The sequence below is a fragment of the Dendrobates tinctorius genome, unplaced genomic scaffold (genome assembly GCF_039654945.1).
Source record: "Dendrobates tinctorius isolate UK_male_01 unplaced genomic scaffold, ASM3965494v1 ptg000049l, whole genome shotgun sequence".
Classification (NCBI taxonomy): domain Eukaryota; kingdom Metazoa; phylum Chordata; class Amphibia; order Anura; family Dendrobatidae; genus Dendrobates; species Dendrobates tinctorius.
This window is the reverse complement of record NW_027361717.1, coordinates 9,920,982-9,937,342: the sequence shown is the minus strand read 5'-3', so window position 1 is coordinate 9,937,342 and position 16,361 is coordinate 9,920,982. Positions and strand designations below refer to the sequence as shown.

The 16,361-nt window shown below is 40.4% G+C and overlaps 1 protein-coding gene across 3 annotated transcripts in view; it reads left to right on the top strand.

The window, feature by feature from the left end:
* STAG1 (STAG1 cohesin complex component) overlaps positions 1 to 16,361 on the top strand; it is a 253,841-nt gene that overhangs the window by 141,617 nt on the left and 95,863 nt on the right. For all 3 annotated transcript variants that reach the window (XM_073576500.1, XM_073576501.1, XM_073576498.1), the window contains exons 2-4: positions 15,532 to 15,661; positions 15,746 to 15,875; positions 15,957 to 16,115. In XM_073576500.1, the coding sequence (XP_073432601.1) occupies positions 15,633 to 15,661; positions 15,746 to 15,875; positions 15,957 to 16,115 (318 nt within the window). In that variant the 5' untranslated portion in view covers positions 15,532 to 15,632. The remainder of the gene's footprint in view (positions 1 to 15,531; positions 15,662 to 15,745; positions 15,876 to 15,956; positions 16,116 to 16,361) is intronic.

Genomic DNA, 16,361 nt, shown 5'->3' with positions numbered 1-16,361 from the left:
ATTTCTTCATGCATCAAATAATTCCGGATCGTCTTTCATCACTCAAACCATAAGAAGGGAAGAAACATAGTTCCTTAACAAAAGAAATATAAAATATTAATAGGACATAAAAGAAAGGAGGGATAAAAAGGGGGGGAGAAGGGTGAGACAAGGGGGTCCGCAATATTAAAAAATAACAAAAATAAAAATATATAATAAGAATAATAATATATTACAGTTTACAGAAAAGGTGCAAAGCTAAGATTTTCGTTAAGACCTAAAGGTGAGACTGTTTTGAGGCTCCAAATCCACTTAGCTTCCAACCGTGCTAAAGGGGCACTTATTCTACCACCTCTAATGTTTGGTTTTACCATATCAATGCCAATTATCCTCAATTCGTTGGCGTTGCAGTTGTGGAAAAGTTTAAAATGTTTCGGTATAGTTTTCAATATATTTATATCCTCAATTTCCTTTGCCGCTAAAATTCCCAAAACATGTTCCCGAACCCTTACCTTTAGTTGACGGGTTGTTAATCTAACATAGATTAGGGAAGTGGATTTGGAGCCTCAAAACAGTCTCACCTTTAGGTCTTAACGAAAATCTTTGAGCCTATATGGTCTCCATATATTTTATGTCACTTTTTTAAGGAGCCAATGTATAGAGGGATAAAATATAGTTATTTATTAATGGGGAACGCCGTGCTTTATTAACCTATATAGGTGTATATATAAAATTCTTTTGAGCACACATCTTTTTTATATGTATTCGTATTACTATTACTTAATAAAGGTATTTTAATCGTATATCTGTTTTATGACTTTTTTCTTATTCATATATCTTATTTAATTTTTATATACATTTTTTGACCAAAATTTGGGTTTTTCTTTGATTCGGTTTACAAATCTTTTCTCGAATGGTCTACCATTCTTCCAGTGGCACATACTTATACACGTTGAAAAAGGTATACTAATAGAATTATAACCATTTCATTATTATTGTTATATATATATAAAATATATAATTTTTTTTTTTTTTTTTTCTTTCTTTCACGTGTTTTTTGTGGTATTGCCTTAAAATCAGGTTAATTTGAGTTATCATGTGTCTGCACATGACTGCCGAATAGTTTTGTCAAAGCCAAATACCAGGAAGTATTAAAATAAAAAAAAAAGCCGCTTTATTTAAAACGACCTATAAAAAACACTCGTTAAAAAAAGATAACTTAATTTCTATATTTGGTGAAGAAATTCTGCAAAAAAAAAATTTTCAAAATCAATCACCAAATGTGGTAGTGTAGCCTTTTGGGATGTCCACATGTTGTTTTTGCTATGATTTTGATAGTTTTTTTGTGCATTTTTGCATCTTAAGAGTTGTGTTCTCTTCCAGCTGTCACACTCGGACATGGGCGAGTCCGGCGGGCGACACAGCGTACAGATACTACTGGATGGAAAGGGGAGAGGAAGGCCCTAACAGAATGGGGCAAGCGAGGGATGGGACACTTCCTGACACCTCCCTGTGCCTGAGTTTCCCCTAACTCCCCCCGCTACCGTCATGTGCCAAGTCCCCGACTGTCCAGCTAGGACTCTAACCTCGTCACTGCAGATGGTAAAACACCGGAAAAGGGACAAACACGGGACAGACATATATGAATGAATACTCAGTCGGCGTCAGGCTCTGCTGCTATGCTCCAAAGCAGCAGAGAAATCGGCACCAGGAATCCAAACTCCCACAGCAGCAACACCACTGACGACAACGCCCCACTGCTGGTCTGCATAGAATAGCTTTATTACTGTCAGCTGATGGGTCACATGACTATTTAAAGGAAGGTGGGAGTGGCTACCAACCGAAAGAGGCTGTCAGCAAGATGCTGACACTTGGGCTATGTGCACACGATGCGGATTCTGCTGCGAATCCTCAGCAGATCTGCAAGTGATGTACAATAACATTTTAGCCTATGTAAAAAAAAAAAAAAATAATAATATGCTTTGCACAAGCTGCAGATTTTTCCCTGCAGATTCAAAACTGCAGCATATCACTTCTTTTGTGCAGATCAGCAGCGTTTTGACCAGGGCTGTGGAGTCGGTAAGCCACAGTTGCGACTCCGACTCCTGGATTTTATCAGACTCCGGCTCCGACTCCTTCATAAATGGCCAATTCATAACAACAAATTTACTGTTGTAAAATATTAAACATCGTGCTTATTCAGTTTCTCACCATCATATAAGTAATCAGACCACTTAGAGCAAAAACTACATTTATTAGAATACAATTAGAATATAGCAAATAACTTTTATAAACTTTTATAAACTGTAAGTAAATATGCAATAAACACTTTTATGCAGTTAATAAGAAGAAATCTATAAATTTGTCCTCAGAAAAAGAATTGCCTCTGTCAGATCCTCCTTCATGGATGCCCTCAAATCTGATCTAATTATTTTGAGAGCAGAGAACAACCTCTCTACACTAACTTGTGTTGGTGGCAAAGCAGTAACCACTCAGGCAACATCTCTGACAATGTCAGGATACAGAGGAATCGCTTGTTGCACTGTTATTTTTGATGAACGGTCAAATTTCTCAATTTCTTTTAGTGCACATGAAAAATTCTGCTGAAATGTACTGGCTGTGTTCCTTGATGGGGATGACTCTTCTTCTATGCGGGAACACTTTGCACGGTCTTTGTGATCCAAATATTTTTCGAAATTAAATTCTTCATCAGTTGATGATGAGGGTGAAGATGTGGCAGGACGACCAAATTCTTCTTGTTCCTCCTGACTGTTCTGCAACCCTTTCATCCTTACTGCTATTTCAAACAGAGCTTCTTTTCCTTTACTTGGCTGTTGATCATCTAGAAGAATCCGATGCATTGGGTCTACATAAACAGCTGCCAAAAGAATGTTATTTTGTAATAGTAGCGCCTCTCTGTTTCATTGATGTAGCAATGCCACTTGCAATTAACCCTCCTCTTTGGGACAGGCGAAACATCAGGTTCTTCCACTCCTTTAAGAAAATACCTGGAGTTAAGTCCTCTGCTTGTAATTTTTTAGTCACTGTAAATGGGTGCAATTTTTCCAGCTCAGTCACCTGATTCCACTGACTTTCATTTAGCGTCAGTTGAGGGTTAGCCATGTCTACAAGAAAGGTTTTCAGTTCAACCAAGCGCTGAATCATTAAGTAAGTACTGCCCCATCGTGTGGCTTGATCAATAATTGCCCCTTTTCCAGCACGTCTCTACAAAATTGAGTCAACTTTAGGGGTTCTGGCAACAGTAGCCAATTTTCTCACCTTGCCAATCAGTGCAGCAGCATGTCCTTCTTTCAGACTGTCTCTTATAGCCAGCTGTAGCGTATGCACAACACAGCGCATGTGATGAATGAAAGAACATATTGACACAGTTTCAACAAGATCATCTAAACTATTATGTTGCTGTTCATCTGAAGCAACTTCAGTTTGCTCCTCAGTTACAATACTGTGTTCCTCTATTTCAAACATTTCTGTGTCTGTGGACCCAGAATGTTCTTCTAGCTGCTGGTCACCATCATTACTCTCATTCATTAGCTTAATAGTACTTATCATTTTTGAAGCATTGTCAGTTACGACAGAAAGAACTTGCTCTTTTTTAAGTTCATAGTCTTGCAGAACCTTTTCCACCAAGACCTGGAGAAACTCACTGGTGTGATGAGCTTTGGTGTCTTTTACTGCCAATGTCTTGGTAACTATTTCATTTTTGTCACAAACAAATCGGACATTGATGGCAAAATAGTTCACTCTGTGACGTGTGCAGGCATCCATTTTAAGAAACAGAAAGCGTCCCTTGAGAGTTTTTTTTAAGTTCTTCCTTTTGTTTAAAAGCTTCTTCGATTACTAATTTTCTAATACTCTCTCTCTCTCCAGAGAAACACCAAGCTTGCGGGCCATTTCCCCATTCAGACACATAAAAGCTGGTCGTGAAAATAATTAAATAGGCACACTATCCTTTACAACAAGCTCTATGATCTGTTTTTTAAATGTATCTACTGTCATTGTCACAGTAACTTTGTCACTGACAAAATATCTTGCAACTGATGGCTGCAAAGTTCTCTGCTACTTTGTTTGGCTGGAAGAGCTGGGCACTGGTTCATTGGTTTGGATGCAGTCTTTCTCATCCACCGCTTTCAGTACTTCTGGATGAAAGCGCTGTAAATGTCTCTTTAGATTAGAAGCTCTGGTAGGAGCATTTTTATCTTTGCCTGAATATGCACTCATCTTGGCTTCACAGCATTTGTTTTCGTCTGGATCATTTGTCATACACTGACAGACATAATGTTTTCTGTCTTGAGTGATGGTGAAATGTTCAAATACAGCTGATTTAATGTGATGCTTCTTTGACATTCTCAGGTTTTTAATTCTGCATTCACAATCCAAATGACAATTGTTTTTCCTAAAAACAATTGTACAAAATTATTGCCAGGTCGTACAACTGATATAGTGGTCAGTAATACTGTTATTATTCCTCATGTACTCACAGTTAACTGATGCAAAGTTTGTTGATAGGATAATACTTCTTACAGTCTTCCTCTTCTGAGTAGCAGGCAGCTGTGAGATGCTTGGAAGACGCACACCTAGTATGATCTAGTCTAGAGGAGGAGCTTTACTACTAAGAATTTGCAACACATTTTCACTTTCAGTTTCATAAATTGTAAGTAGGGGGGTTGGGGCAGCATGAGGTTAACCAAGTATAAGATTAGATAAGGGCAGTGGAGAACAGTGACACACAAGAAGTAAGAAATGTCTCTATCTCCAGCAGAACTGCTTATCACTGTTGTTCATAGTTTGATAGAACATATATATTTGAGTAACATTTATAAAAATTCATATGAAAGTTCAATTATGAAATATTAATACATTTTTTTTAAAGCTGGAGTCGGTACATTTCTACCGACTCTAACCAAAACTAACTCCGACTCCGACTCCACAGCCCTGGTTTTGACACCTGCTCCATAACAGGAATCCGCAGGTGTCAAAACGCAGGGGAAATCCGCACAAAATCTGCAGAAAATCCGCAGTAAATCTCCACTAAATCCTCGGGTAAATCACAGGTCACTTTACCTGCGGATTTAGCAAAATCTGCAACGTGTGCACATATCCTTACTGTTGCTGGACCATATGGAAAAAGCAATATTTTTAAATTACAGCAGAAGCAGAGCTGCCGGAAATCTCTTAATGAATCGTGACGCCAGCCAAGTAAATGAGATTTCTGAAATTCCTAAACCGCGGAAAAAAACGCAAAATTAATATGCATGCTGCGGCTTTTACCGCGATGTGGTTTTTTCGCGGTAAAAAACGCATCAATGTGCACAAAAAGTGCAAAATGCATAGAAATGACTGCACCTTATTTTTAGCGGTTTTATAGTGAAAACCGCGGTAAAAACCGCTAAAAATACGCTGTGTGTGAAAACAGCCTTACTTTGATGCACATACTTATCACATTTATTTATTGGGATTACTGTGGTCCAGAACTTTTTTTTTCCCCTTAACAAGTGATCAAGAGGTGACAAAGCAATCTCTTTCTCATGAAGGAAGACGTGTGTGAAGATTGGATTGTAACCCCTTAAAGTCTGCCAATATGCATTAATATGGCGGCCGCTAAGAGGCCTTATTCCCTCATTGCTGTTTTTAAACAGTGATCCCTCAGTCTGAAAATCTCTGGAGCTTCAGCTACCACGGATAGCTGAGACCTGGGAGAACATGATCAGGACTGGATTTTTCGGTCCCTGGACACTTGATCAGAGGTATTCAGTGAATAACGGCGATCAAGGAAAAAGAAAATAGGTGTTTCTGCTATTAAAATAATCTCTCTTGTAACATGATCTGACATGCTATACCGTATATACTCGTGTATAAGTCGAGCAGAGTGTAATTTTGCCTCGAAAAACCGGGAAAACTTATTGATTTGAGTGCCCTCCTCCCTATCCTGGTATGCATGATTCCTCATCCCTATCATTGCATGCATGGCCCCCATGAGAAAAGCATTAAAAAAAAAATCCTACTTGCCTCCCCTGTGTCCTCGCAGCATCTTGTTCCTGTACCAGCAGCATCTGCAGCCGGGCGATCATGTATCCCCGCTTATTAAGGGAATGAATATTCACCTCTCTCCTCGCCTATGGAAGTGGAGAGAGGTGAATATTCATTACCTTAATTAACTTGCACCAGTGAGAGCCCTGCAGCAGCTGGAAGCCAGCAGCTTTAACCATTGAGAGCTATTAGAGAAATGAATATTCATTTCCAGTGCAGTGAATATTCAGGTCTCAGTGGACACAGTTACACCCGCAGTAGCCAGGCTCCTGCCTCCTGTGACCCGCTGCTCCGCCGCTCCCCCTCCCCCTCCATCTTCTGTAACAATGACTCGTGTATAAGCCAAGAAGGGCATTCCAGCACAAAAAAATGTGCTGAAATACTCTGCTTATACATGAGTATATACGGTACATGTCAGAGGAGAGAGCAATAATGTCCTCTGTCCCCCCTATCCTTTACCGTGGACCTTCATCATCCCCATGGCCCATCTGCCTCCTCTTCATGAAGGAAAAAAACTGGTGAGCGCATGCGCAGTGCACCCGCCAAGATCTGTTGGCTGGCACCTTGTGATAGCAGGGATTTTTCCTATTGGTGCCTTTTGATCACTTAGGAAGACCCTAACACTGTGATCATAAGCCAATAATTAGTAAATCAGGGATTTCCTTTCATACATGGGCAATCCCCTCATGTGTTTTTTGGGTGTCTAACAACTGCGAAACATGTGGGGCCCACAAGCATGTCACTTGAGCACCCGAGATACTCTGTACATATCCGAGCACCGGATGCAATCTCGAGTAGCGCGACTTGCGCTCGACACTAATGACACTAATGACAATATTCAATATGACGACCTAATGTTATCAAATTCTGTGTAATATTTTGGGGTTGAAAAATCCTCACTATACCCCTCGATAAAATCCTTGTGGGGGATGTAGTTTCCAAAACGCAACAATTTTAAGCTGAAGGCAGGAGCTCTGTAGGGATTCACTTCATTTGATTTGGTTCTTGTTTGTTTTTTTTGTCTTTTTTTTTTTTGTATCCAGAGCATTAAGTTGTTCAGGATTAGAGGATGGCTGTTTCCTTTCAGAAACTGTTCCACCCCTGACAGTGGGTTGTGCATAGTATCGGAGCTCTTGCTCTGTTCAGTTGGGCTGAATTGCAGTTTTCCAGAATTTGCCAGATGTGCTTAGTCGCTTATTATAAAAATACAAAAAAAAATTCAGTTTTGTTTTGGCGCTTTTTATATATATAATATTTATATTCATTTTCTAAGCAGTTTTAATCCAAAGTTTGGGTGATATGTCTAATGTAAAAAAAAAAAAATAATTTCTTTGCTCACCCACGAAACTTGAAAACCACCTCCTGGATGGTGCGCGTGGGGCGGTGTCAGGAGTGGGGACATTTCCTGTAACAAGAATTGATATCCCCCCTCCCCCGGATTGTTTTTTCTGTCCAGGTGACCATTATGTTGAATGCTAGGAATGTTGCATGACGGTGATCCTCCCTATTCCTGGCTAACATCTTTATGAATTAGTGGGGAGAGCGTTTTTTCTAGCCCCTTTGTATCAGGCTATGTACCCACATTGCAGAGATGCTGCAGAAATTTCCGCAGCATTTCCGCAACTCCCGCTGCGGGGGAAAACGCATGGAATTCGCATGCGGTTTTCCCGCGAAAACAAGCGGTTTTCACACTATTTTCACGTGCGGAATTCAAGCGCATTCCAAGCGATCTGTAGCATCACTTGGAATGTGATTGACAGGTTGGTCACATAGTGTTTGACAAGTGTGACCAACTTCTTACTATTGAGGCTGCCTATGCAGCCTCAATAGTAAAAGATAGGATGTAAAAAATCGTGATAAACTCACCTTCCGGCGTCCCGCGCAGCGTCCCCAGGCCTCATCAATGCTCCCGTTCCCAGCAGTGCCTTGTGACAATGACCTACGTCATCACAGGTCCTTGCTGCAAGGCATTAATAGGAACGGGAGCATTGATGAGGCTTGGGGACGCTGGGCGGGACGCCGGAATGGGAGTATAACCCGATTTTTGGGATATGGTACCCAGGGCCTGGAGGACAGTCTCCTCTCCTCCAGACCGTGGGCACCATCCGCACATGATCCGCTCACTTTGCGCATGGTGGGCATAGCCACATGCGGAAAGTAAGCGCATCTCATGCATTCCTATGTGTGCGGAATCACGGCGATTCTGCAAAAATAATGATCCAGTCTCTTTTTTTTTTTTTTTTTTTCCCGCTATGCGATTCCGCCGCGAAAAAACCCCCCGCAGCATTAGCACAGCAGGTGCGGAATGCATGTGGTGCGTTCTGTATGCATTTTCGTGGCAAAACACATACAATCCGCAACGTGGGTACACAGCCAGTTGTCCTGCCATTAACATCTTCCTCCAACTTAGACTTACTATCTATTTTTTATTTATACTTGCTGACTAGTGTCACTTGTTATGACCAGGGGACGGCCTGACTTCTAGGAAGCCAACAGCTGTCGCCTCTGTGCTGCCATCCTCGCCATGTTGTGCACCGTTTACCTGCTGGGGAATATGTGGGAGCGCGTCCATCAGGGCTGTGGAGTCGGTAAGCCAAACCTGCGACTCCGACTCCTCAATTTCCCTTACACCGACTCCACGACTCCGACTCCCACATATATTGCTTATATTTAAGTGAAAAATGTATTCTAGTACAATGTGAACATCAGACATTAAATAATTTTTATGATACAATAATCAAGACATTTAGATAGAACATAATATTTATTGGAATACAACTTTAGAACACAAAAAACTGTAATAAATTGTAAACATGTAATACACCATGTAATTTTATATATATATATATATATATATATATATATATATATATCACTATGTAATAAACTATAAGTGGCAAAAAACAGTTTTCAACAAAAACATACTAAATAACATTTGTGCAGTCTATGAATTTGTTCTAAGAAATAAAATTGCCTCCATCAGATCCTCCTTCATAGATGACCTCACATCTGACCTAATAATTTTAAGGCTAGAGAACAACCTCTCTACAGTAACTTGGGTTGGAGGCAAAGCCGTAACCACATGGGAACATCTCTAACAATTTCCGGGTATAAAGGAATTGCCTCATGCACAGTCAGTTTTGATGAACGGTTGAATTTTTCTATTTCTTTGAGAAAAAGTGAAACATTTTGCTGAAATATGGTCAATCTGCTGCTACGCGAGACAGAGTGAAGTCTTTTTCCTTGCAGCAACGCTTTGCCTGCTCCATGTCATACAAATACTTGTCAAAGTCAAACTCCTCATCTGATGAGGATGAAGATATGGCAGCAGTAGCACTGTCAGGACCCGAGTCCTCTTGCGCCTGGCAGTCCTCCTGTAGGCCACTCTTCCTAACTGCTACCTCAGTCAGAGCTTCTTTTCCTTTAGTAAGCTGTTGATCATCAAGCAATATACGATGACTTGGGTCCACATAAACAGCTGCCAGAAAAATTTTATTTTCCAATAGCTGTGTCTCTCCGTTTCATTGAAGCAGAAATGCCATCTGCGATTAAACAGCAAAATAGCAAGTTCTTCCGCTCCCTCATGAAAATGCCAGGAGTTAAATCCTCAGCTTGTAATTTTTTAGTCACAGTAAATGGGTGATTAAGCAATTCCTTCAATTCAGCCACCTGTGTCCATTGACCTTCATTTAGGGTTCCCTGAGGGTTCGCCATATCTATAAGAAACGGTTTTAGTTGATCAACAATTGCCCCTTTCTAGCACGTCTCTTCAAGATGGAATCAATTTTATGGGTTCTGGCGGCAATAACCAATTTCCTCACTTTTCCAATCAGATTTCCAGCATGTCCCTCTAGCAGACTCTCTCATTGCCAGTTGCAGCGTGTGCACAACACAGAGCATGTGATGAATAGGAAAGTGTTTTGAAGCAGCTTCAACAAGATCATCTATTTCTACAGTATAATTTTGCTGTTCTTCTGTAGTAATATCTGTTTGCTCCTTAGTTACATGAACAGCACTGTGGCCTTCCATCTCAAACATACTGAATCCTAAATGTTCCTCTAGCTGTTGTTCATTACTCATTCATCAGTGTAATTGTACTTATGTTTGAAGCATTGTCCGTTAACAATAGCAAGAACCTGTTCTTTTTTGAGTTTGTAATCTTGCAGAAGTTTTTCCACTAAGGCCTGGAGAAACTGGCTGCTGTGATGAGCTTTAGTATCTTTTACTGGCTGCGTGTTGGTAACAATTTTTTTTTGTTGTCACAAACATATCGAACATTGATGACAAAATAGTTCACTCTGTGACGTGTGCAGGCATCCATTTCAAGTGTTTCTTGAGATTCTTTTTAAGATCTTCCTTTTGTTTAAGGGCTTCTTCAATGACTAATTGTCTAATACTTTCTCTTTCCAGAGAAACACCAAGTTTGCGGCCATTTCTCCATTAAGAGTTATAAAAGCTGGTCGTGCAAATAATGTTAATGGTACACCGTCCTTCACAACAAGCTGGAGGAGCTGTCTTTTAAACATATCTGCTGTCATTGTTACAGTAACTTTGTCACTTACAAAATATCTTGTTAATGATGTTTGAGACGCTCTTTCCTCCTCCTTTGCCTGGCAGGAAGTGTTAGTCTGTGTGCTACCCGGCTTTCATTCTTTTTGATACAGATAAGATATGGAGACAGATATGGATAAATGGATAGAGCAGATTTCTAATCTGCTTTTGATATTGAAAACATTATCTATGAGCTCAAAAACCTTTCAGGTGATGCGGTTTTTTAAAAATCTGATCTGCTTTTGCAGCTGAAAAACGTATCCACAAAAAACGCTTTGTGTGAATGTAGCCTTAGATCAGGAATAGAACAGTCATTTATAGGACATTTCATAACTTTCCCAAATTCCTATGAAAAAATATTCAACACATTCTGCATTGAGCTACTGTACTGTACCCAATTTATTACATATTTTAGGAGTCGGAGTCGGTCCATTTTATACCGACTTCGACTCCACCAAAATGAGCACCGACTCCACGACTCCGACTCCACAGCCCTGGCGTCCATTTTGAACTTCTGTGATCCCCTATATTGGTTCATGCTTGCAGCACTTTTCTTTTTTGGTAATTTTGTTCAGCATGATGGGTTAATTAAGTTTGCAAAGTAATTTTATTGTGGGATTTGTCTTCATTCCTGTAAAAAAAAAAAAAAAAAAAAAAAATGTAAGTGAAGTGACTGCCTTTACCAGTCGCTATATTGATATCCGCAGTGCTCGTTTGGAGTAGTTGCTGGCAGTGAGGGGGTCCGTACTTGCCTTCCTCTGCTGCGATTCTACAGCCGGAGACTGTTCTGATAGTGGGGACAAAGGCGCCGACCCCGATATTCATGCAGCTGGAGCCTGGCAAGTTGACATGGGGGAAAGGCCGGGTTTGGAAGTCGCTTCCATGCACAATTTTGCTGGAGTGAAGATACCTCCCCTAATAGCGATTTGCACAGTCCTTAAGGCTGTGTGCCCACGTAAGCGGTTATGAAGTGTTTGTCCCGGTCAAAACTCTTCAAAAACGCATACAAGATGCTTCCCATTCATTTTAAATGAATTCTGCACTTTTTGTGCACATTGATGCGGTTTTTTTTCCGCTCAAAAAACACTTGGCGGTCAAAAACGCTGCATGCTCGTTAATTTTGCGGAAAAGTCCACGTTTTTAGCTATTTTCTAGGAGTCAGAAGACGTGCGGAAAAAAACGCATCAAAAACGCCAGCTTTTTCCGCGCGGTTTCTGGGAAGGAGTCCGGTTTTGAAGCAGAACTTTTCTGCATACGTGGGCACATAGCCTTAACGTTTCGTGCTGCACAGTAACCCAACCAGCATGTGCTATCAGACTATCATTTTGGCGTTATCTTGCTATGTATCCCTTTACTACCCAGTACAGATATACTTGATTAAAATCACATATCTACCCATTGTGCGCACCAATCCCTCTTTGAAGCAAATAGAAACCATTTGCTCATAAAGAGGGGTTTTTTGTTCCCAAAATGTCCCGTTTTGCCTCTTCCGACCGGTGTCCTGGGATCCTGCCCTTCTGCCATGTCTTTACCAGTATGACATAAAATGGCAGTGACGAGTTCTTGATTTTTATCCCTGCTGCTCTGATATTTTGCTTCTTTCAAATGCACCCTCCGGTTTTAATGTTTTTTTTTTTTATTTTTTTTTAATTTGGTGCTAATTTTTATGGTCTTTACAAGGAGAAAGAATTGTCACGCTACTTATATGAATCTGCTCCAAAGAAACAATGCGTTCTTCAGACCCCAGGATTCTCAATCACTTTACTGGCATCAGGAAACCCTTCAGGTTTTGGGGGGGAAAAAACTGCGCATCAAAAAAAAAATGCAACGTGTGCACATGGCCTTACCCTGTGAGCACGGCCCCCTTGGCAATGACCATAAAAATTCTCGGAGTTAAAAAAAAAAAAAAAAAAAAAAAAAAAAACTATCTATTGAACCTTTTGGCGGATTAGGAAAAAGCCGATTTCACTAAAAAATGTATCCCCTTTTGAACTGGTGTTAGGTCCTCAACTTATTTTGTGCTGCTCGATATACAGGGTGGGCCATTTATATGGATACACATAAAATTAATGGGAATGGTTGATATCAACTTTGTGTTTGTGGCACACTAGTATATGGGAGGGGGAAAACTTTTCAAGATGGGTGGTGAGCATGGCGGTCATTTTTAAGTCAGCCAGTTTGGATTGCATCTTTACAAATGGCCCACCCTGTAGTAGATGTGTCTCCCCGTTCCCACTCTTCCATTTGGAAGATTCAATGTCTTATTACTTCAAGAGACTGTGGTGTAGTCTATAGCAGGGCTGTGGAGTCGAAGTTGGAGTCAGTATAAAATGGACCGACTCCTAAAATATATAATAAATTGGGTACAGTAGTTCAATGCAGAATGTGCTGAATATTTTTTCATAGGAATTTGGGAAAGTTATGAAATACCCTATGGCTGTTCTATTCCTGATCTAAGGCTACATTCACACACAGCGTTTTTGCTGCGTTTTTTGAGGATTCATTTTTCAGCTGCAAAAGCAGATCAGCTTTTTAAAAAACGCATCACCTGAAAGGTTTTTGAGCTCATAGATAATGTTTTCAATATCAGAGCAGATTTCTAATCTGCTTTTATCTATCCATTTATCCATATCTGTCTCCATATCTTATCTGTACCAAAAAGAATGAAAGCCGGGTAGCACACAGACTAACACTTCCTGCCTGGCAAAGGAGGAGGAAAGAGCGTCTCAAACATCATTAACAAGATATTTTGTAAGTGGCATAGTAACTGTAACAATGACAGCAGATATGTCTAAAAGACAGCTCCTCCAGCTTGTTGTGAAGGATGGTGTACCATTAACATTATTTGCACGACCAGTTTTTACAGCAGCTCTTGATGGAGAAATGGCCGCAAACTTGGTTTTTCTCTGGAAAGAGAAAGTATTAGAAAATTAGTGATTGAAGAAGCCCTTAACCAAAAGGAAGATCTTAAAAAGACTCTCAAAAGACGCTTCATGTTTCTTAAAATGGATGCCTGCACACGTCAGAGTGAACTATTTTGCCATCAATGTTCGATATGTTTGTGACAACAAAAATTGTTACCAACACGCTGGCAGTAAAAGATACTAAAGCTCATCACAGCAGCCAGTTTCTCCAGGCCTTAGTGGAAAAACTTCTGCAAGATTACAAACAACAGCTAGAGGAACATTTAGGATTCAGTATGTTTGAGATGGAAGGCCACAGTGCTGTTCATGTAACTGAGGAGCAAACAGATATTACTACAGAAGAACAGCAAAATTATACTGTAGAAATACATTATCTTGTTGAAGCTGCTTCAAAACACTTTGCTATTCATCACATGCGCTGTGTTGTGCACACGCTGCAGCTGGCAATAAGAGAGAGTCTGCTAGAGGGACATGCTGGAAATCTGATTGGAAAAGTGAGGAAATTGGTTATTGCCGCCAGAACCCATAAAATTGATTCCATCTTGGAGACGTGCTGGAAAAGGGCAATTGTTGATCAACTAAAACCGGTTCTTATAGATTTGGCGAACCCTCAGGTAACCCTAAATGAAGGTCAATGGACACAGGTGGCTGAATTGAAGGAATTGCTTAATCACCCATTTACTGTGACTAAGAAATTACAAGCTGAGGATTTAGCTCCTGGCATTTTCATCAGGGAGTGGAAGAACTAAAACGGAGAGAGACACAGCTATTGGAAAATAAAATTTTTCTGGCAGCTGTTTATGTGGACCCAAGTCATCGTATATTGCTTGATGATCAACAGCTTACTAAAGGAAAAGAAGCTCTGACTGATGTAGCAGTTAGGATGCGTGGCCTACAGGAGGACTGCCAGCCGCAAGACGACTTGGGTCCTGACAGTGCTACTGCTGCCATATCTTCATCCTCATCAGATGAGGAGTTTGACAAGTATTTGTATGACATGGAGCAGGCAAAGCGTTGCTGCAAGGAAAAAGATTTCACTCCGTCTCCTATAGCAGCAGATTGACCATATTTCAAAAATTCAACCGTTCATCAAACCTGACTGTGCATGAGGCAATTCCTTTATACCCGGAAACTGTTAGAGATGTTGCCCATGTGGTTACTGCTTTGCCTCCAACCCAAGTTAGTGTAGAGAGGTTGTTCTCTGGCCTTAAAATTATTAGGTCAGATTTTAGGTCATCTATGAAGGAGGATGTGATGGAGGCAATTCTATTTCTTAGAACAAATTCATAGACTGCACAAATGTTATTTAGTATGTTTTTGTTGAAACCTGTCTTTTGCCACTTACATAGTTTATTACATAGTGATAAATATATATATATATATATATATAGTGTATATATAGTATATATGTGATCGATATTACATATTTACAATTTATTACAGTTTTTTGTGTTCTAAAGTTGTATTCCAATAAATATTCTATCTAAATATCTTGATTATTGTATCATAGAAATGATTTAATGTCTGATGTTCACATTGTACTACAATACATTTTTCACTTAAATATAAGCAATATATGTTGGAGTTGGTGTAAGGGAAATTGAGGAGTCGGAGTTGCAGGTTTGGCTTACTGACTTCACAGCCCTGGTCTATAGTGCTATAATAACCTTAGCAACATTTATCCTTAAAGGGGTTTTGCCAATATAAATAGTTATCCCTTTATTGTGACTGCCGTACTCGGATATCTGGGCAGTCCTATAGAGAATGAGTGGAACAAATGTGCGACCACTGGACCTCCACTCTACTGTGGTGGGTTTCTAAGTGGTTAAGCCCCCATAAACCAGTGATTGCCTACCCATGGGGTAGAAAGTAGCATTCAATCTTGGTATCATCCCCTTTGACACAGATAAGGGGCTGATATCTGGCATCTCGTATCCAAAATGTGACTGAATCCATCTCTCAATGCTACGTCTTATACAATGGGTGAAATGCATTTTTCTAACATTTGTCATGTTGATCATTTTTCTAGGTTTATCACGGAGCAATATCCAATAACTTAACCTGAAGATAACATTTGGCAGCAAATCTCCCTGGGATTATACCTCGTCTGGAAAGAAAACTTCTGCAATAATGATTACTTCCGAACTGTCGGTTTTGCAGTAAGTTATTGTCTTGCACTTTTAGTGTTTCAAGTATCATTTCCCTGATCTAGAGAACTGAGCGCAATGTACACTTTCTCTTAGGGACTCCACAAATGAGAGCGCTACAGTGCACACAGACATGTCCGCCGTGGCAAGCGAGATGAGCTCCGAAATTGTGGAAGATATAGAGGTGAAGGGGAAGAGGAAGAGAGGGCGTCCAGGGAGGCCTCCGGTATGTGGCGCTGTGATCTCTAAATGACGTGCCTGGCTACGTGGCGGAAAGCTCGTCCTCAATTACTCCTTCTGTTTGTAGTCCGCCATAAAGAAACCGCGAAAGACTCCAGGTGAGAGGAGTCGAGGAGAGCCAGGATCCAGGGGTAGAGGGAGGGCAAACGGGCATCCTCAACAGAATGGAGAAGGCGAGCCAGTAACCCTCTTTGAAGTTGTGAAGATTGGCAAGAGCGCCATGCAGGTAATCGCTAAGGTCAAGATGGCAGATTGTGGTGCAGAATTTTTCTTCCCGAAGACCTTGCGTTGTTGGGCTCTGCAGGTTGCAATCTATGCTGCAGACTCCTTACATTTATACATAAACATTTAGCCGGGGTGTCGGGCCTAATGTGATTCTTCAACGCTGCTCCAATATTGGATGAGTGAGCTGATCACAAAAAATACACAAGCGTTTAATAAAGAGCTTTTGTTATTTTATACCATAAATGAA